Here is a 21712-nt window from a genome sequence, read left to right on the forward strand (position 1 = left end):
TCTCTTTGGATTTTTAAGTTGGATACTCAAGATATTCATTGTTATTTACATGCCTTTGACACACCTGTTTTACCCATAACAACCAATGTTTTTTGATTCATCAACGAATGTATGATAATACTGTAATATTCCTACTGTTATCCAATAAAAAAAAAACATAATTGGGAAAAAAATAAAAATAAATAAAGGAACAAAAACCTGGAAACAACCACCATATTTAAAAGCTGGTAAGTTGAAATATTTCTTTGATTTAGATGCACTTCAAATGAAGCATTCATAACATTGCCATTATGCCACATCTCATCCGCAACTAATTTCACATATATCTAGAAGGCTCTTCAAAGTCCAAACATCATTATTATTATAAATACTTAAAGGTATTATAAAATGCAAAAAAAAAAAAATGTTAATCAGTCTATCAAAAGTACATAAACTGTTACAGTATAACTATTCAACACCATAGAGATGCAATGGGGATGTAAAGAGATGTAAGGATACAGATTATACTAGAAGAGAAGAATAAAAAGTATAAGAATCCAGAATTTATAATGACCATCAAGAACAATTTTCTTTTTTTTCAGGAAAAAAAAGGACACTTACATATACTGTACATGTGTCAACACCATACTTTTTAACTGTCCCTCAGTCATTTCATTTTGCACTATACAGTATTATAGAGATACATAAGGTGTTAACGAAATGTAGATAGAGGCTATTTTTGATACTTAGAATCACTTAGATATTTAGATTTGGGTTCCGTAATATACGCCCCGTGAAGTTCCTCTGTCAATATCTTCCAGTCACTGCTTTTGCAGAGTGAGCGATAAGGAGATTAAATGAATGCAGGAACTTCATGTTATTCGGCCTTTATACCTCGTACACATGGTTGGACTTTCCGAGAAAAAAGTCAGATGGGCTTTTTTTCTCGGCAATGTCCGGCTGTGTGTAGCCTCCATCTGACTTTTTTTGTCGGAAGTCCGACAGGCCTTAGATAGAGAACCTGTTCTCTATCTTTCCATTGGACTTCCGACTGACTCACGGCGGACTTTCGCATGGTCAAAAGTACGACCGTGTGTACAAGGCATAAGAGTGCATGATGCCTGTCCAGTGCAACTTCATACATTGGGTGCATTAACAAGTAACTATACACAAAACTAAAGTGAACATTTTTGGTCAAATTGTTCTGCACAAAATTAAAACCACTTTGCATTATTATACATTTGAACATTTAGGGCCAGATCCAGAGAGAATTGGATCCGCGCAGTGTATCAGAGATACGCTACACCGCCGCACCTTACCTGGCGGAATTTCGAATCCTCAACGATTTTGCGCCGTAAGTTACGGCGGCGTAGTGTATTTCTGGCGGCGGAATTTAAATCAGCGATCAGGGGGCGGGTTTCATTTAAATGAAGCGCGTCCCCGCGCCGAATGAACTGCGCATGCGTCGTCCAGAAATTTCCCGCCGTGCTTTGCGCAAAATGACGTCGCAACGACGTCATTTTTTGAACTTAGACGTGAGTTACGTTTATCCCTATTTACGGATGACTTACGCAAAAAAAAATCACATTTCGACGCGGTAACGACGGCCATACTTAACATGGCAAGTCTATCTATACGCCGCAAAATACCAGCTTTAACTATACGCTGGAAAAAGCCGACTACGGACGACGTTAGAAAATGCGACGGCCGAGCGTACGTTGATTTGCATACCCGACGCGAAAAACGACGCAAACTCCACCCAGCGGGCGCCGAAGTATTTCATCTAAGATCCAAAGGCGTACGAAGCCATACGCCTGTCGGATCTTACCCAAATGTCGTCGTATCTTGGTTTGAGGATTCAAACTAAAGATACGACGCGGGAAATTTGAACGTACGCCGGCGTATCAGTAGATAAGCCGGCGTACTTGCTCTGTGAATCTGGCCCTTAGTCTGCTTTGTCACTGACAAACTTGCTGGTTGACAACCTTGTTCAGTCCTCCTCACATCAATGTGCAAGTGCCGTACATGCATTAAGAACACATAAAGGGAATAACATTTAATTTAGCACATAACAGCTATGTAGTGTTAAAACTAATACATGCTTTAATTTTTGCTTGCTGTGTATTTGGTGCAGTAAAATGTTAAAGGACACCATCTGCCTCTTTGAGATTAGCAACAGCATTAGAAACCTTGGGTTGACTTCAACTGGCTAAACATACGTTATATAATTTTTCTATTATGAAAATGCATTCATTAATATAAAAAAAAAGTTCATGCAAAGACTATTTAAACTCATTTTAATTAAATAAGTTAGGCCGAAGAAAAGATCAACTTTCGTCTGTTGCCTTATAACTACAAAATGACTGATTATTACCTTGACAAGTGAACCCTCGCTCTTCAAAACCAGGATTGCAAAGACACTTCCCAATGGGCACCAACCATTCACCCTCGGTGCTGCAGTACATTTTGGGTGGATCCTCTTCTTTGGAATGGTTGACACAGGAACCTCTCACCTCCACCAGAGAATGTGAGTCCATAGGTACAGTGTCTGGGAACATGGCTAAGTTCTTCACAGTGAAAGGACACTTTTTGTAATATACCCGCACGGATACTAAGGCAACACAGGCACCAACATCCTGAAAAGCCAAATACAGTCCTTTTTTACTGATAGGTCCCACTTCCCGAACCTCAGTGTTTAATTTCAGAATTCGATCTCCCAGGTCCATCTGGGTAAAGCTCTCATCAGCTGCGATTGTGTCAATCTTTGTAAACTGATGCTCCTTAAACTTGACCCCTTGGTCCTCATCTGACTCCCAGTAGTAAAGGTTAAATGTTTCTTTACATGTTCCCAGTACAAGTGGGATGCTGTTGCAGTCTCGTAAGGTGAATTTTAGCTCAACATAGATTTTTTGAGCTGCGATGCGGGGAATCCAATTTGTCCTAAGCCAGTTATTTTGATTATGGTCCATAACATTGCAGACTTGGTAGGTTCTTATGGGAGTGTAGTGCTCATCCACTCCACTAATTTCTTCCCACTGAAAGCAAAAACAAAGAGAACATATGAATGTATGGAAAATAATATGTAAGCTCCTACAAAACACTGACATACATGGGGTTTATAGGCATAATAGTGTGTGATTGAAGCATTTGAGGTGAACACACTGGATCAAATAACTCTTTATATACGACATACTTTAACATGTTTGGATATCAGGGGCCAAGCTACAAAATATAGACCTATTTGGGGGTTTTGAATATAAAATTGAAGAGTGTCTAAAGCCAAAACATTTTTAGTGTTGGATAGAGTGGAGAAGCTTTTATTTCTGTCCGATTACTGGCTAAAGACATTGTCTCTCTCTTTTTCAAAGAAAGTTATTTCAAAATTTTAAAAGAGAGGTGTGTTTTTTTTTTTTTTTTAGATTCATACTTACCTTGGTGGATGGAGCATCAGACCGATGCTCCATCTGTCCCCGGTGTCTCTGCACTGAGAACCGAGCCACCGAACACCACCGATGGCTCGGTTCTCACAGATCCCTGAGAGGAAAGCTGCTGACTGTCAGTCAGCATCTTTCCTCTCTGCTTCTCCACGCTCATTGGAGCGTTGAGCAGTGGAGGGATCGGGGGAGGCTGTCTCAGCGGCTCCAAAAGGGAACGTGGGGTAAGCCTCTCCTTGGGTTACACACCCGGGGAAATAAAAACTCTTACCAGATGGAATGGACCTCCTGTTAGCAGCGAGGTCACCAGTGCCTGCAGATATAGCCCTCTGCGGGGTCTGAGATGAGTCCGGGATACCGATATCACTGGGCTCCAGGCGTCCAGAAATGGTGGGAACACAATAGCAGTTGCTACCCAGTCTATCAGTCTGAAGGTCATGTGTTTGTGTCATTGCAGATCGTACCTCTAAGTACAACGGACGGAGGGTGCCTTTCTGAGTGAGGAGGATGCCTGGAGCTAAGAGGGGATTTCTCTAACTTTGGAGAGACATCCTGTTATATCTACAGGAAGGGAAATTATAGAAACTCTCTTGAATAGTACACAGAAAAAAAAACTTGTTTTTCAGGGTTCCCTACTCCATTCAAAATGGGAAATATTGGCTTTAAATATGTTTTAAAAGCATGATCCACCTAATATCTTAGAATGGTAATTAATAATGTCATCTCATGATAATAATATAAATCAAAAAATAAAACATCATATTTTCCTAAAATAACAATAAAAGAATTCTGATAATATACTCTGGCTCTTTCCTTTACCATGATCATACCATTATTATTATTAACGGTTTGAATCTTGGCCAGTTAGGCCTTAAAGGTACTGTATGTCTTTTCTTTTGTGTTCTTTTTTACAATTGGGAAACTTTAAGTCTACTTAAAAAGAAATGATTATGTAAAGCTCCACCACTGGAATCAATTAAAGGGTCAATAGCCATAGTGCAGCTTTAGTAGATTGCATAGACTCTAGAGTTTTGAATTTCTCCATTAATTTGACAAAAGATCTCAGGAACGTTTAGGATGAACAATATGTGACTTAAATGCCTATGGCCAATAGGAGCATGAGAACAATTACGTTATGGCCCACTGGATGATATGTGAAAGCACAGTATGTAATCTATTCCTTCCAGTCATTTTATTGTAATCTATGATAACAGAAACAGCAAGAAAATACATGATAAATATGCCTTGCAATGAATTGCAGCTCATATATCTGACTTGTTATCTATCCCATCCATCAAGTGTGACACCGCCACTCTATGCAAATGAGACAGAAGAGAATGTTTCATCAACAAAACAGTCATGTTCTGCTCTTATTACATACCATATCAGCATATAGGGAGGCTGTACCTATCAAATAACTCCTATAGGGTCTGCAATTTTGGTATGAAATGCAGTAGAAAACACACAAAACATCATTTCAAATAACTTTCAGCTATATTTTTCCCGTGATGGAATGCGTTCAATTTTACATTATCAGAATACAAAGTCCCACTGAGACCAACAATTCTTTTTGGTTGCCATGATTAATCATTGCGTTTGACCTTGTCAAAAGAATACAATATGGCTTCTGAGACCATGGCACCAGGCCCCAGTGAGCTCATGGACTAATGTTGATGGGAAGTGTATGTGGTTTTCAGCTTGAAAGCCCATGTGAACTAGTTTACTTTATTTAGCCCTGAAACTGATATATATGGCATGGCCAAAAAAAAAAAAAAATTGGTGGCATGGCTAAAGTTTTTCTTGTAATTTTAGCTGTAAGTATGCATTATTTCTCCTTATTAACTACAGTTGTATTGTGATTTTTACATGGAGCACATGCAGACTATAGAATTTCATATACACAACCAATGTTAAGTATAACTCCATGGCAAAAGTAGATGGATTTACTGTGGAATTCCCACAATTAAATGCAAAGATGATCGGATTACTATGTCATTTTCCATATACAGTAAGAGAAGTGCCTTCACTAACTAGCATGTGTTTTATTACAGTAGAATTCTTTTGCAACAAAAATGTCTCCAGGTAATGAAACTCTTGAACTTGCTTCAAACTTGTTTTCTTTTTTTTCCATAGTCTCAGGTTAGTTCTAGTCCTGTACTTTCAATATACCAATACAACATTTCGAATTTTGTCAATTGCAGCTCATTTGATGTTATTTATTGTATTACTGGTATTTATATAGAACCGACAGAGGACCCGGAGAAGCTTGTATTAAAAAGCATGATTTGCTCCAAAGATACCCGAATTGGACAGCAAACCCAATCAACACATTCCGTAGACACTCAATGAATCTCAGACTTGTGTGTGTGTGTACCATGTAAAAGACATAATACTTCCATGGTGAAAAAACGTTTTGAAGTTTTATTGACATAAAAAAGGTAGCACACTTAAAATTATACAGCAATCAAAGGCCTTAAACCTGTAGTGCCTGGCCGGACACAAATAGGCAAACCCGTTCTATTGGATATACGAGAGTAATGGGTGATGATGTCAGCACACCGCTCTGCTCCGCCCTACCTCGTTTCACAATAGAGCTGCGTCTTCCAGGGGCACCCTGGAAGATGCAACTCGATTGCGAAACAATGTAGGTCTGAGTGGAGTGGCGCACTGACGTCATCACTCTGGAAAACGCGACTCTATTGCGAAACGACGTAGGGCGGAGCAAATAAGCACTTCAGCCCCGGAAGATTTGGCTGCCCAATGACCGAGCCATTTTTTGCGATTTGGCACTGCGTCGCTTTAACAGACAATTTAAGCGACGCTGTATCCGAACAAAATAGAGCCAAATAGAGCTTTCTTTTGGTGATATTTTATCATCTCTGCGATCTTTATTTTTTTGCGCTATAAACAAAAAAGAGCGTCAATTTTGAAAAAAAAAAATTTTTTGTACTTTTTGCTATAATAAATATCCCCAGTTTTTTTTTAAAAAAGTGATTTTTTTCTCAGTTTAGACCGATATGTATTCTACATATTTTTTGGTAATAAAAAACGCAATATTGATTGGTTCGCGCAAAAGTTATAGCGTCTTCAAAATATGGGATAGATTTATAGAATTTTTATTATTATTATTATTTTACTAGTAATGGCCGTGAGCTGCGATTTTTATCGGGACTGCGACATTATGGCGGACATATATCGGACACTTTTGACACATTTTTGGGACCATTGGCGTTTATACAGCTATCAGTGCTATAAAAATGCACTGATTACTCTAAAAAATATCACTGGCAGGGAAGGGGTTAACACTAGGGGGCGATCCATAGGGTTAATTGTGTTCCCTGATGTGTGTTCTAACTGAAGGGGGATGGGACTGACCTAGAGGAAATTACAGATCGTGGTTCCTAGATATTAGGGACTTACGATATGCATTTCCTCAGCTGACAGAACAGGGATGTGTGTGTACACACACACACATCCCTGTTCTGTATCTTGTGCCCCGAGATTGCTCGCGGCCAGCGGTCATCGCGACCGCCGGTCACAAGCTTCAGCACTCCCGTGATGCAACAGGCATGTGCACGTGCCTGCTAGCCAGCTTAAAGCCACACATACCAACAAACAGCTACAACAGTTCACCCAGCGTAGCCAACCTGCCGCAGTATAACTGTGGCAGCTGGTCCGCAAGCGGTTAAGGGGGTAAAACCTTCCGGGGCTTAAGTGATTAATATGTAGCAAATGATGATATGAACACTCAGTCGTCTTAAAACTATGCCTCAAGCAAACATTCATATATATATATATATATATATATATATATATATATATATATATATATATATGTTCAGGTCTAACCTTTTCCCATTCTGAGCTTCGCTGTACTGGTGTCTTTTTTTTTTAATCAGCCCTCGGTTCAGCCTTAAGGGAATCTTTTCTATTTAATTTTTTTCCTGAACATGCTTAGGTTTATGAAACCAACACAGGTTAACCACGCAGGGTAGATACAAGCCCTCTAGAAATTCGCTCCTTCATTGTTTTAGCAGACCCTTCTCAGTAGGGAAAAGACACAAGCTGAATAATGTCTGTGGCTTTCAGATAATTGTGTTATATTTACAGTTCTGGAAAGTATTTAAAACTTAGCAATACCGAGCTGAATAAAGCTGGAAACACCAGCAGCTGCCTTTGTTCTGTATGGCAATTTTCCAAGTCCCAAACGTCTTATTTGTATACAATGGTATCTTGCCAGCTGTTTAATATTCATACCTAATAAATATAATTCAGAAGAATAAACAGAGGCACATTAGTTTGCCTCTTCACAGCAGATCATCTAAATATGATTTTTATTTGTAGCAGTTAAATTTGCTCTTGAAAAAATCATGAAAAAAAGCAATAATCTGTTTATATTAATGTATACAAAATGTAATACTATAGGGCATTTTTAAAGTTAATGGGTTACAGCATGTGGGTCGAAGAAATGAGAAATCCAAAAATCCTAAAGACTGACGTAGAACATTCACCTTCCTTACAAACAACAAAAGAACACTTCTCTAGGCAGACATCTCATAATGCATCCCGCCTGCTAATGGAAACAGGCTCTGCATGTAGGAATCAATCAAAGAAAAGACTGGACGGCCACACTCTGTTGACACCTTTTTTGAAGATGGTTTAAAAACTCTTCTGGTACAAAGACATCAGAGGCACAGGATCAATGAAAACATGTTTCACACCACTATGGGGTGCTTAGTCATGGGGTTCTATGACTAAGCACCCCGTAGTGGTGTGAAACATGTCAGCTTTTCATTGATTTAAACCGTCTTCAATAAAGGTGTCAACAGAGTGCGGCCGTCCAGTCTTTTCTTCGATTCATTAACCTTTCTTACCTTTTGTATACACTTACCTTGGTTCACCGCTCCCCACATTTCTTTTATCTTGTGATCACTTTTTATTTATGTTTGTCGGTTTTTGAAAATAAAAACCTGCTCTTTTTGACCTACACCATTGGAGGAGTTTTTTTGGCTATCCTATCTGGTCATCAGCTTTCCAGCTTTGCAGTCACCCACAAGATCCATCTGAGTCGCTATTGGAGATCCCTGCGCTGCTTTGATCGTTTGGTCGACTTGCCGATCTGGATACCTATGCTTTACTGACTCGTTGTCGCTGACACTTGGGTCCACCTTTTCCGGTAAGAGTAATTATTCTTATCATTGATTGGATGACATATCACTGCAGATGTTCCATACACCTGCCTGTTTCATCAATACCTACCTGGAACAACTACTTGTCTGTGATTAGCTCTGTTTGTTTTCTATAAGGATTGATTCCCTTTATTGGACTTGATGTGCTTTTTATATATGTACTTTATATGATTGTTGACGCGTTTTGCACTATAAATTAGTGCTTAATCATATGAAACACGTCAGCTGTTTTACTCCTGTGTTGTGTGCTGTGACTTGTAGTGCAGTTTTCCTTTTTATAAATAAAGACAACCATCAAGGTTTTTTGGAATTCCGGCTGTCCATATTTTCATTGTCAATTGTATGTATTAACAAATTTTCAATAAAACATTTGATTGTGAAAAAAATAATAATAGAGAGCCTATCCCTCATTTGGGCATCCTCACTGTTTCCCTGTCTCTTTGTAGAATGCTGATGGGTAGTAGCACATTGAATGATGCACTGGGGATGACTAGGGAGTAGGTTGGAAGTGTTTTCTTATGTGACTATAGTTCCTCTCCAAATACATTCACTGTGATTATCTTGTAAATGACTCAGACAACAACATAGTCTTCGTATAGCTGAAAAGGCACAGTTCATTTGAACATTGCCCAATACTATGCACTGATAATTACAGCATATGGAATGTGTAAGAAAATGACATAACTTTTACATTTTTCATAGCTAGGGGCACCTGCCAAGATCCACAAGATATACAGAAAAGTGTGAAAACCTCTCTCCCGATAATTCTCACATTTCTGGTGTATATAAATGCGTCTGTTTCATTCGTCATACTTCCATATGACTTTCTTCTCGCACAATGTGTAGGTTATAAATATGCATAATTATGGTACTTGTCTAAGCTTAACAGTTGGTGCACAGTATGTTTTTTCAGCATTGTTACCTTCTCTGTTAGAATTGGTGATGAAAGTGTTAATTGATATTTCTGTTTTCTTTACAGAGACTGCTGTAGGTACATCAGATTTGGAACACATGATCCCTAAACCCACTGATTGGTGCGATTTATGGATTATGAAACCATTACAGAACCACTATACTATTGGAGTGAGTTGGACACCAGATTCATTAGAAGCCATATTCATTTTCACTATGTAATACTTGGAACTGAGTGTATTATTTATGGATTGTTGCAAATGTTCGTTTTGGCTTTGTATGCATTTTTCTAACCAATGATGATTATATTGTATATATATGGAATAAACAAAATAAGGCACACCATTGTACTAATTGGTGTCAGACCCGATGGAACTATACTGTATATTGTTTTGGTTTCTTTGTTTTGTTTTTTTATTTAAAACTTCCACAAGATCCAATAAGAGTACAAAGATACAGAAAGTAACTGTGGTATAAGAAGCATTTATTGTTTAAAGAGAAACTCATATGTTACAACTGCCTGTTGTTTTCTAGGTACAGTGGAACCTCGGATTGCGAGTAACGCTGTTAACGAGCGTTTCGCAATACGAGCACTGGATTTTTTAAAAATCGTGACTCAGTTTGCGAGTGTTGTCTCGCAAAACGTGCACGATTTAGGCCAAAGCGGTGTGCAGTACTGCTTTTGGCCTGAGGTCGAGGTGCGCCGGAGCTGAGCAGAGCCGAACGTTGCCGATCGCAGGAAATGCGCGGAAAGGCCCGAGGACATCACAGCTGACCTCGGCAAGTCTCGGGTAGGAAGTCTTTCCAAGGTTTGCCAAGGTCAGCCCAAGTGTCCTCGGGCCTTTTCGGCCATTTCCGAGGCTCTCCAGTGCCCCCCCTCCGCTTTTGGTCTCATGGGGTATTGCATCCCATTGAAGTCAATGCGGAACAAATTATTTTCTTTTCTATTGACTTCCATTGGGAAACTCACTTTGATATGCGAGTACTTTGGATTACGAGCATTCATTTATGGCATCAATTCACTAGATTTTTAGTGATTGAAATGATATCAGAACATGATGATCACGACTACCTAATGGATATAAAAGCATTTTTATGACTATTGGCTCATCCCTTGCTACGGTTACCTGTACTGTTTGTACATTTTATATAGACAACCCATTTCTTCATATGATGATAGATATGTGGATATTTGAAGATTCACTTTAAGGTAAACCTGTCAAAAACCTGAGCAAGTCAGACTAAACATACAATGGAAAAACAGGCACAAGCAAAGGTTATCTTTAGTGGATATTGCATGTCAGAATAATCAGTATTTCCCAAGATACAGGCAGCTGAAGTATATACACAACCTTCTCTGTTAAGGTTGGTCTGAACTTTGCCTCCCGCATTGTAATCTTCTCCAATGGTCAGGAATGTCATCTATTACATTAAAGGACCAATATGGAGGTTGGAAGGGTTGGGGACCAAGATTGGATTTTTTAAGAAGTCAAGACTTCCACATAACTTCAGACTTCTAGATTTGTGGTTCTACGAAATTTTGGACAAGCAGTGTTCGATGAAGGTGCTCTACTTGTGCAATATTTTTTATCATGTGTCACCCCAGGGTTGTGGCAGGTTCGGAAGTGCAAAGTTATGTGTCAGGCTACATATTATTCATTACAATTCAGCTTTAAAGCCTACTCCAACTTCACAGCTTATGCCGCGTACACACGGTCGGTATTTCCGACAACAAATGTTCAATGTGAGCTTGTTGTCGGAAAATCCGACCGTGTGTAGGCTCCATCGGACATTTGCTGTCGGAATTTCTGACAACAAATGTTTGAGAGCTGGTTCTCAATTTTACCGACAACAAAAGTTCTTGTCGGAAATTCTGATCGTCTGTATGCAATTCCGACGCACAAAGTTCCTACGGATGTCCGTAATAAATTTGACGCATGCTCAGAATCATTGAACTTAATTTTTCTCGGCTCGTTGTAGTGTTGTATATCACCGCGTTCTTGACGTTCGGAATTTCCGACAACATTTGTGTGACCGTCTGTAGGCAAGACAAGTTTGAGCGAACAATCCATTGGAAAAAAAACACGGTTTTGTTGTCGGAATGTCGGTCGTGGTGACGTGGCCGCGCCGTCGCCGCGACGATGACGCAGCGACGTGCTCGACCCTGGAAGGTAAATACTTCCACGCATGCGTCGAATCATTACGACGCATGTGAGGGATGGGATCGGACGGACTTATCCGGTGAGTCTGTACAGACGACCGGATAAGTCCGCTGGACAGGTTTCCAGCGGATAGATTTTTTAGCATGCTAAGAAATTTTTTACCGTTTGAAAACCGTCGGCTGGACAAATGTCCGCCTGAAAATGTCCACTAGGCCCTACACACGACCGGATCTATCTGCTGGAACTGATCCGCGGATCAATCCCAGCGGATAGATCCGGTCGTGTGTACGGGGCCTTCCTGTTCTTTGCCAAAAGTATGTCAAAATTGTAATATTATAGCATAAAAACAACAATAAGTCAATGCTAGAAACATGTAGTTGTAATTCAATAACATTGATTTATTCCAATAAAACAAACCTCATAAATATCAGTTTCTCACCAGAAAGACAACTGTAATAGAAATAAAAGGAACACATTGCCAGGACAGCGTACCAGGTGTTCAATGGCGATTTCTATTCTGAGTGGGAAATCTCTCAGGAACAAATCATTGCAACATAAACAATATTCTCTTCGCATTGCTACAACCTCGAAATATGTATCATACGTAAGCCGATCTGTTAAATACTCTAACCTTAATACCATGCAGAAAATATTCCAGCTGATTACAGATCTGTTTTTAGATTGCCGATAAACTTAAAAGCGGACTCTAACAATTAACAGTGCACTGCACAAGAATTATGAAATTATAATCACACACATAGGTTGGACTTGATGGACTTGTGTCTTTTTTCAACCTCACCTACTATGTAACTATGTAAGTAATTCCAGCATTGGCAACAAATCAATTACGGAGATGATTCAACCGCTAATGGCCACAGTTCCCCTGCTGGCTTGCAACTTTAATCCCTACAGGCTGGCCTGTGTAGTCTAATCCAATAGAAGAGCTACTGTAACTCACATTGCTGGTACCAATAGAAATGTGTCAGAACCCAGAATGCATCACAGTTTGTTGTGTATTGATCTGCATAGCAGCAGACCGGTCAAGGTGCCCATGCTAACCCGTGTCTACAACCAAAAGTGCCTACAATGGGCACGTGAGCATCAGAACCTGACCGCAGCACAGTGGAAGGAGGTGGCCTGGTCTGATGAATTCAAGAATGGTTTGAGGAATGCAACATTCCAGATTTTAATCCAATAAAGCATCTGTTGTGTGTGCTGAGAATACAAGTCTGATCAAGGGAGGCCCTGCGTCGCAATTTACAGGACTTAAAGGATCTTCTACTGACAGCTTGGTACCAGCATACCTTCAGACAGGTTAGGGTGGGGTGTCAGAATGTTATGACTGATCAATGCTATATTCCGGTGCGCAGGCGCCGAATAGAGCCGAGCCGACCCGAGCTTCCTTCGGGAAGTCGTGACACGCTGTGTGCACTGTCATTTAGCATGTCAATCAATTGGCATGTCATTAGGAACGCCCACTCCCTTGGGATTCCCTACCCGGAAGCCGCGGTGAATTCTAAGGCTAAACGCTATCTACGGCAAAAAAAAAAAAAAAAAAGGTCAGTGTAATTTTATATGCAGAACTGGGCTGGATGTAGTGTTAGAATTTTTTTATAGGGTGAACCTCCCCTTTAAGGTACTCACAGGTCTTAAAACAGGAAAATGTGTTATAAAATAACTATTTATGGTGTCAGATATTTCAATGGGGTTCAGCCCTTATTAATCAAAACCCAGTGTAATGTTGGACACAAGAAATTGTTTTTTTTAAAAAAAAAATTCTCCTGCTTCAAGACCTTTGAGTGCCTCAACTTTCACTTGTTGATATATTGATGTCAGCGCACCCAGATAGATGCCATCTTAAAGCGGTCCTCCACCCTAAAGTGGAGTCCCGCTGATCGAAACCCTCCCCCCTCCGGTGTCACATTTGACACCTTTCAGGGGGGAGGGGGGTGCAGACACCTGTCTAAAGACAGGTATTTGCACCCACTTCCGGCCACACGCTACGGGCGAAAGACGGGCATTCCGTCACATCCCGTCTGTCGCCCGTTGTGTGCTGGGAACACTCGGCTCCCAGCACACAGCGTGTGAGCCAATCGGCGGGCGCAGCACGACTCGCGCATGCGCCGTAGGGAACCGGGCAGTGAAGCCGCAGCGCTTCACTTCCTGGTTCCCTCAGCGTGGATGGCGGGGGGAGCAGCAGAGTGACGAGCGATCGCTCGTGCTCTGCTGCGATCGGCGCTGGACTCCAGGACAGGTAAGTGTCCTAATATTAAAAGTCAGCAGCTGCAGTATTTGTAGCTGCTGACTTTTAATATTTTGTTCCCATGGCACATCCGCTTTAAGCCCCTTTCACACGTGCGGACCGTATGCCCGCTTTTTCGTCCATCTGTTTACGGATGAAAAATGGACATACATTAATCCCTATGAGATAGCGGGTGTCAGCGGATGAACATTCGCTGACACCCGATCTCATCAGTGTCCGCAATGCTCCGATTCTGCAGACGGAGTAAAATAATATTTTTCCATCCGTCTGCAGAGCGGATCGGGAGAACACGGACAGACGGTCCGTGTTCATCCGATCCCCCCATAGGGGAGAGCGGAGATCTGACAGGGTGGTCCCTGTCATCTGCCGGCTCAGTGGGGATCAACGGAGCGATATCCACTGAGCAAGCGGATACAAATTTACGGATCCTCGCGGGATCCGTACATGTGAAAGGGGCCTTATGGGTGTAGTGATTACTGGGAAAAACACAATTGGTTAAAAAGTATTTGTATGCTGTAGCATTAACAATAGAAGTGAAAAAGTTATAAAATAAAGAATTAAAACAAAAAACAAAAAACAAAAAAACAATAGAATCTTTCACTGGAAATCCCTGAACTCAATCATATGGATTTCACTTGCGTGTTCAATATTGAGTTGGCCCACCCTTTGCAGCTATAACAGCTTAAACTCTTCTGGGGACGCTGTCCACAAATTTTAGGAGTGTGTCTATGGGAATTTTTGAGCACATTTGTGAGGTCAGCCACTGATGTTGGACGAGAAGGCCTGGCTCGCAGTCTCCGCTCTAATTCAGCCCAAAGGTGTTCCATCGGGTTATGATAAGTATTCTGTGTAAGACAGTCAAGTTACTCCACCCCAACCTCGCTCATCCATGTCTTTATGGCCCTTGCTTTGTGCACTGGTGTGCAGTTATGTTGAAACAGGAAGGGGCCATCCCCAAATTGTTCCCACAAAGTTGGGAGAATAAAATTGTCCAAAATGTCTTGGTATTCTGACACCTTAAGTGTTCCCTTCACTGGAACTAAGGGGCCAAACCCAACCCCCGAAAAACAACCCCACACCATTATTCCCCCTCCACCAAATGATTTGGACCAGTGCTTGTCCATGTGGTGTATATAAGTTTCTCACTCACTCACTCACTCACTCACTCACATCATTGCCTGACCTCACAAATGATTTCTGGAAGAATGGTCAAACATTCCCAAAGACACACTCCTAAACCTTGTGGACAGCCTTCCCAGGAAGAGTTGGAGTTGTTATAGCTGCAAAGGGTGGGCCAACTCAATATTGAAACTTACAGACTAAAACTGGGATGTCATTGAAGTTCATGTGCGTGTAAAGAGAGGCGCCCCAATACTTTTGCCATATAGTGAGTGTGATGAGCAAATGTTCTCTAACATTTAGTTATGTTGTATATTTGTAAATGATTTAATATAGTTGGATGTATGCAGAAATGTACCCATATGTACATAGTATCACAGAGGTAACTGTTTATTTTGCTTTGTGTTTAACCACTTAAGACCCGGACCTTTAGGCAGCTGAAGGACCCGACCAGTTTTTGCGATTCGGCACTGCGTTGCTTTAACTGACAATTGCGCGGTCGTGCGACGTAGTTCCCAGACAAAATTGGCGTCCTTTTTTCCCCACAAATAGAGCTTTCTTTTGGTGGTAATTGATCACCTCTGCGGTTTTTAATTTTTGCGCTATAAACAAAAATAGAGCGACACTTTTTCCTATAATAAATATCCCCCAAAAATATATATAAAAAAAATTTCCTCAGTTTAGGCCGATACGTATTCTTCTACCTATTATTGGTAAAAAAAATAACAATAAGCGTTTATCGGTTGATTTGCGCAAAATTTATAGCATTTACAAAATAGAGGATAGTTTTATTGCATTTTTATTAATTTTTTATTTTTTTTACTACTATGGCGGCGATCAGTGATTTTTTTTTCGTGACTGCGACATTATGGCGGACACTTCAGACAATTTTGACACATTTTTGGGACCATTGTCATTTTCACAGCAAAATTGCATTAAAAATGCATTGTTTACTGTGAAAATGACAATTGCAGTTTGGGAGTTAACCACAAGGGGGCGCTGAAGGGGTTATGTGTGACCTCATCTCTGTTTCTAACTGTAGGGGGTGTGACTGTAGGTGTGACGTCATTGATTGTGGTTCCCTATATAAGGGAACACGCGATCAATGACGGCGCCACAGTGAAGAACGGGGAAGCTGTGTTTACACACAGCTCTCCCTGTTCTTCAGCTCTGGGGACCGATCGCGGGACTCCAGCGGCGATCGGGTCCGCGGGTGCCGCGGTCACGGAGCTTTGGACCCACGGCTGGGTACTTAAAGAGGACGTACCTGTAAGTGCTTGTGCCCAGTCGTGCCATTCTGCCGACGTTTATGTGCAGGTCCTTAACCACTTAAGCCCCGGACCAAAATGCTGCCTAAAGACCCAAGGGGTTTTTACAGTTCGGGACTGCGTCGCTTTAACAGACAATTGCGCGGTCGTGCGACGTGTTTTCCAAACAAAATTGGCATCTTTTTTTCCCCACAAATAGAGCTTTCTTTTGGTGGTATTTGATCACCTCTGCGGTTTTTATTTTTTGCGCTATAAACAAAAATAGAGCGACAATTTTGAAAAAAATGCTATATTTTTTACTTTTTGCTATAATAAATATCCCCCAAAAACATATATAACATTTTTTTTTTCCTCAGTTTAGGCCGATACGTATTCTTCTACCTATTTTTGGTAAAAAAATCGCAATAATCGTTTATCGGTTGGTTTGCGCAAAATTTATAGTGTTTACAAAATAGGGGATAGTTTTTTTGCATTTTTATTTATTTATTTATTTTTACTACTAATGGCGGCGATCAGCGATTTTTTTCGTGACTGCGACATTATGGCGGACACTTCAAACAATTTTGACACAAAAATGGGACCATTGTCATTTTCACAGCAAAAAATGCATTAAAAATGCAATTTTTTTACTGTGAAAATTACAATTGCAGTTTGGGAGTTAACCACAAGGGGGCGCTGAAGGGGTTATGTGTGACCTCATCTCTGTTTCTAACTGTAGGGGGGTGTGGCTGTAGGTGTTACGTCATTCATTGTGGTTCCCTATATAAGGGAACACACAATCAATGACGGCGCCACAGTGAAGAACGGGGAAGCTGTGTTTACACAAAGCTCTCCCCGTTCTTCAGCTCAGGAGACCGATCGCGGGACTCCAGCGGCGATCCGGTCCGCGGGTCCCGCGGCTGCGGTCACGGAGCTTTCGGACCGGGTGACACGGGCGCGCGCCCGCGACCCACGGCTGGGTACTTAAAGAGGACGTACCTGTACGTGCTTGTGCCCAGCCGTGCCATTCTGCCGACGTATATGTGCAGGAGGCCGTCCTTAAGTGGTTAACATAAAGATTTTTAGTTACTTCTCTCCTATTACTGTTTTTCCTAATATGACCATCATTTAGAAGTAGCCCATGAAGCTTTGTTGAAGTAAAAAAATGAAACTCCAGTGCTAGAACCACACTATGACATTGATTTGATCCTTTGCATTAAGTGTTTGAAATTGTAATTACAAATAGTCAGAGAGCAGACAGCTTTGCTAGTGATGAGATTAGGCTGCCACATGCGTTTGATAACCATAAATTAACACCTTGCCGATCGCACAGCTTGGGAGAAGGTGAAGAATAATGTGAAGAGTACTTAGTATGCAAGAAAATGCAAACTAGAGCAAGAAGTTAGAATGTGTTTTTCGCAACATTCCCATGGCTCTAATTACTTAGGAGGGCTGCCTTCAATGTATTTGCTTAGAAACTCACCCTCTAAAACAATGCCTTGTGATCTGTGCTACTTTTTTTTTAGAATTACATTTTTGCTTGGTTGCTTTAAGATAATACAATGCGTCTGACACACAGGACTGTATTAGACAATAAAATAGTATATCTTGAAGACACGATAAGGATGAACGTGGATGCTTAAATAAAGCTAATCCAATTATTCTGTCATTCATTTCTTATAACTATATAATAGCGTGGAGCTTGCAGGTAGTGTAGAATCGCTAATGAGTTAAGGGAATGTGTAGTAGTTTTGCATACTATATATGTTCTTTATTTATCATGGACAGGACTAAAAAATATGTTTTACAGCTGTTGTATCTTTTTTTAGGAACATAAGTTTGACATTTTGCATATTTCCAGCTAGCAGGTGGTGCATTTTGCACCTTTTTATGTGATTTTTAGGTCACCCTTATTGATTGCAGAAAATGTTGATGCATGAGTTATTGAGCTCTTTAAACAACAGGCCTTATTATGGTCAAATAAGGCCTGTTTAAAGAGCTCAATTGCTCAAGCTAAAATATATGCACCACTTATCCCTTCCTCTCTTGCCCACTGTGATCAGGCAGCTCTGTTCAAGGTTTAACCGCTTAAGCCCCGGACCATTTTGCAGCTAAATGCCCAGGCCAGGTTTTGCGATTCGGGACTGCGTCGCTTTAACAGACAATTGCGCGGTCGTGCGACGTGGCTCCCAAACAAAATTGGCGTCCTTTTTTCCCCACAAATAGAGCTTTCTTTTGGTGGTATTTGATCACCTCTGCGGTTTTTATTTTTTGCGCTATAAACAAAAATAGAGCGACAATTTTGAAAGAAATTCAATATTTTTTACTTTTTGCTATAATAAAAATCCCCCAAAAACATATATAAAAAAATTTGTATTCCTCAGTTTAGGCCGATACGTATTCTTCTACCTATTTTTGGTAAAAAAAATCGCAATAAGCGTTTATCGATTGGTTTGCGCAAGATTTATAGTGTTTACAAAATAGGGGATAGTTTTATTGCATTTTTATAATTTTTTTTTTTTTTACTACTATTGGCGGCGATCAGTGATTTTTTTCGTGACTGCGACATTATGGCGGACACTTCGGACAATTTTGACACATTTTTGGGACCATTGTCATTTTCACAGCAAAAAATGCATTTAAATTGCATTGTTTGTTGTGAAAATGACAGTTGCAGTTTGGGAGTTAAACACAGGGGGCGCTGTAGGAGTTAAGGATCACTGTGTGTGTGTTTACAACTGTAGGGGGGTGTGGCTGTCGGAATGACGTCATCGATCGTGTCTTCCCTATAAAGGGAATGACGCGATCGATGTGCCGCCACAGTGAAGCACGGGGAAGCCGTGTTTACATACGGCTCTCCCCGTTCTTCAGCTCCGGGGAGCGATCGCGACGGAGCGGCTATAAACGAATAGCCGCACCGTCGTCCCGGATCGCTCCCCGAGGGAACCCGACCGCCGCACGCAGCGGAGGGGGTCCCGATCGGACCCCCCACCCGCTAGAAGGCAAGGGCGTATATATACGCCCTTCTGCCTGTCCGTGCCATTGTGCGGACATATATAGGCGTGCGGCGGTCGTTAAGTGGTTAAAATAGATGCAGTTTGTCTTCATGCTCTCTATCTCTGTTTCTCTCTCTCTCTCTCTCTCTCTCTCTCTCTCTCTCTCACATAATGTTTGGTGAATGCTGGTACATGGATGCAACCTGGAGTAAAGAGCACCTGAACTCAAAAAATTAATAGGTAGATTCAGGTACATTGGTGCAAACTTGCGGCGGCGTAGCTTAGCCTGTTTAGGCTACGCCGCCGTAAGTTAGCTAGGCAAGTACATGATTCTCAATGTACTTGCCTGCTAATATACGGCGGCGTAGCCTAAAGCGGGCGGGCGTAAGGGCGCCAAATTCAAATGTGTGGAAGGGGGGCGTGTTTAATGTCAATCAGGCTTGACCTTACGTTTTTTACGTTATTTTGATACTGCCAATGCGCCGGGCGCCTACATTTCCCAGTGTGCATTGCGGCTAAGTACGCCGCACGGGCCTATTGATTTCGACGTAGACGTAAACGATGTAAATCGCTATTCGCGGACGACTTACGCAAACAACGTAAACATTTTGAATCTCGCGGCGGGAACGGCGGCCATACATACCACCTAATAGATGGAATAACTTTAGGCCTGATAATGCCTTACGGAAACGGCGTAAATCTACTGCGGCGGCTGGGCGTACGTTCGTGAATCGGCGTATCAACTCATTTACATATTCTACGCCGACCGCAATGGAAGCGCCACCTAGCTGCCAAATCCGAAATATTGCAATCTAAGATAGGACGGCGCAAGCCATCCTATCTTAGATATGTTTAAGCGTATCTCTGTTTGAGCATACGCTTAAACATAGGTCGGCGTAGATTCTGAGTTAGGTCGGCATATTGTCTACTGATAAGCCGGCCTAACTCTTTCTGAATCTACCTATAAGATTTTAAGGCTTACAGGGAATATCTGTAAATGTTATTTTGTGTCTAAGCACTAACCTTGAATTAAGTTGGAAAATAGCAGTGCATTTGTGAACATTTGTGACTGTGCCCAAGCACTCATGTGTGTTGTGCCTCATAGATGTATATCTGTACTGCTTGTCTCACAAGGTTGGGGTGAGATTTGGTGATGTCCTATTGTACAGATCATTATTCTAGCTGAAAAGGAAGTTGTATGCACGATAAAATGGTGTCAGGACCCCTTGCCTCTGCTACATTTATTTTGGGGGTCAGCGTTTTCACTACCTCTCCTTCTGCTATTTGATCACTAGTCATCAGATCATTTGTAACAGGTGAGCTATTTTGACCCAAGGGAGCAACGCTCTGCACCTCTACCAAGATGGCTTCCTCCAAACAGAAGGTGAGAAACAACGTATGGTAGGTCAGTTATGGGGGAAAAAGATGGACTGTAGGGAGCCTACATGCAATACTGGTAACTAGTTATTTGCCCTCCAGTTGCCTAATGGGACTTTCACATAAGGGATAAAAGATATAATACAGTAAAAAGCCTTTTCCTTTTAAAGAGTCGGGGCAAAGTGACATTGTCCTTGCAAACCCCTCCCACACCCACTCTATTTACTTTACTGTATCGTATCCCACTTAATTTACCTTACCAGTGTTCCTTCATTGCTCTTGCTTCTGCTGTAGACAGCCCTAAAATCCAACATGCCTACTGGTGTCAGACACTAAAGAAAATAATGACATCAATGTGGCTGGTAGACTCAGGCACTACCCCATGGCAAGACCCCATGTTTTACTGTACCCAAATGCACCAGCTGCCCTCAGCAGTATGCCTTCAAAGCCTAACTTGATGGCCAATAAATGTCCAAACCCTTATGCGTACACACGACCGTTTTTCATGACGAGAAAAATGCAATTTTTTAAATTGGTCATTCCGCAACGTGACAAATGGGCATTAAAAATTTAGAACATGCTCTAATTTTTCTTGTCATTTTTCACGAAGCAAGTTATGAGACGGGAGCACTCGTTCTGGTAAAACTAGCGTTTGTAATGGAGATAGCACATTCGTCACGCTGTAACAGACTGAAAAGCACGAAAACTGAAAAGCGTGAATCGTCTCTCATCAAACTTTTACTAACATATATATATATGTATGTATGTGTGTGTATATATATATATATATATATATATATATATATATATATATATATATATACTCAGATTAGTCCTCAGAGCTTTAGAAACTATAACAAAATAAATACTGTCATATTTAGTGATATGAACATCACTGCCATTGGTAACTGTGGGATAATGAAAAGTTAGAGATTAATTTATTAAGTTATAATATATTAAATTATTCTAGCTTATATGAAGACTGATACTGTTTTGAAGTCTCTGCCTCTTTAGAGACTAGGCTTTGCCCCTCC

General features: G+C 41.0%; 1 protein-coding gene across 2 annotated transcripts in view; it reads right to left on the minus strand.

Moving 5' to 3' along the window:
* EPHA3 (EPH receptor A3) overlaps nucleotides 1–21712 on the minus strand; it is a 481147-nt gene that overhangs the window by 312317 nt on the left and 147118 nt on the right. For both annotated transcript variants that reach the window (XM_040338731.1, XM_040338730.1), the window contains exon 3: nucleotides 2354–3014. In XM_040338731.1, the coding sequence (XP_040194665.1) occupies nucleotides 2354–3014 (661 nt within the window). The remainder of the gene's footprint in view (nucleotides 1–2353; nucleotides 3015–21712) is intronic.

The sequence above is a fragment of the Rana temporaria genome, chromosome 2 (assembly GCF_905171775.1).
Source record: "Rana temporaria chromosome 2, aRanTem1.1, whole genome shotgun sequence".
Classification (NCBI taxonomy): domain Eukaryota; kingdom Metazoa; phylum Chordata; class Amphibia; order Anura; family Ranidae; genus Rana; species Rana temporaria.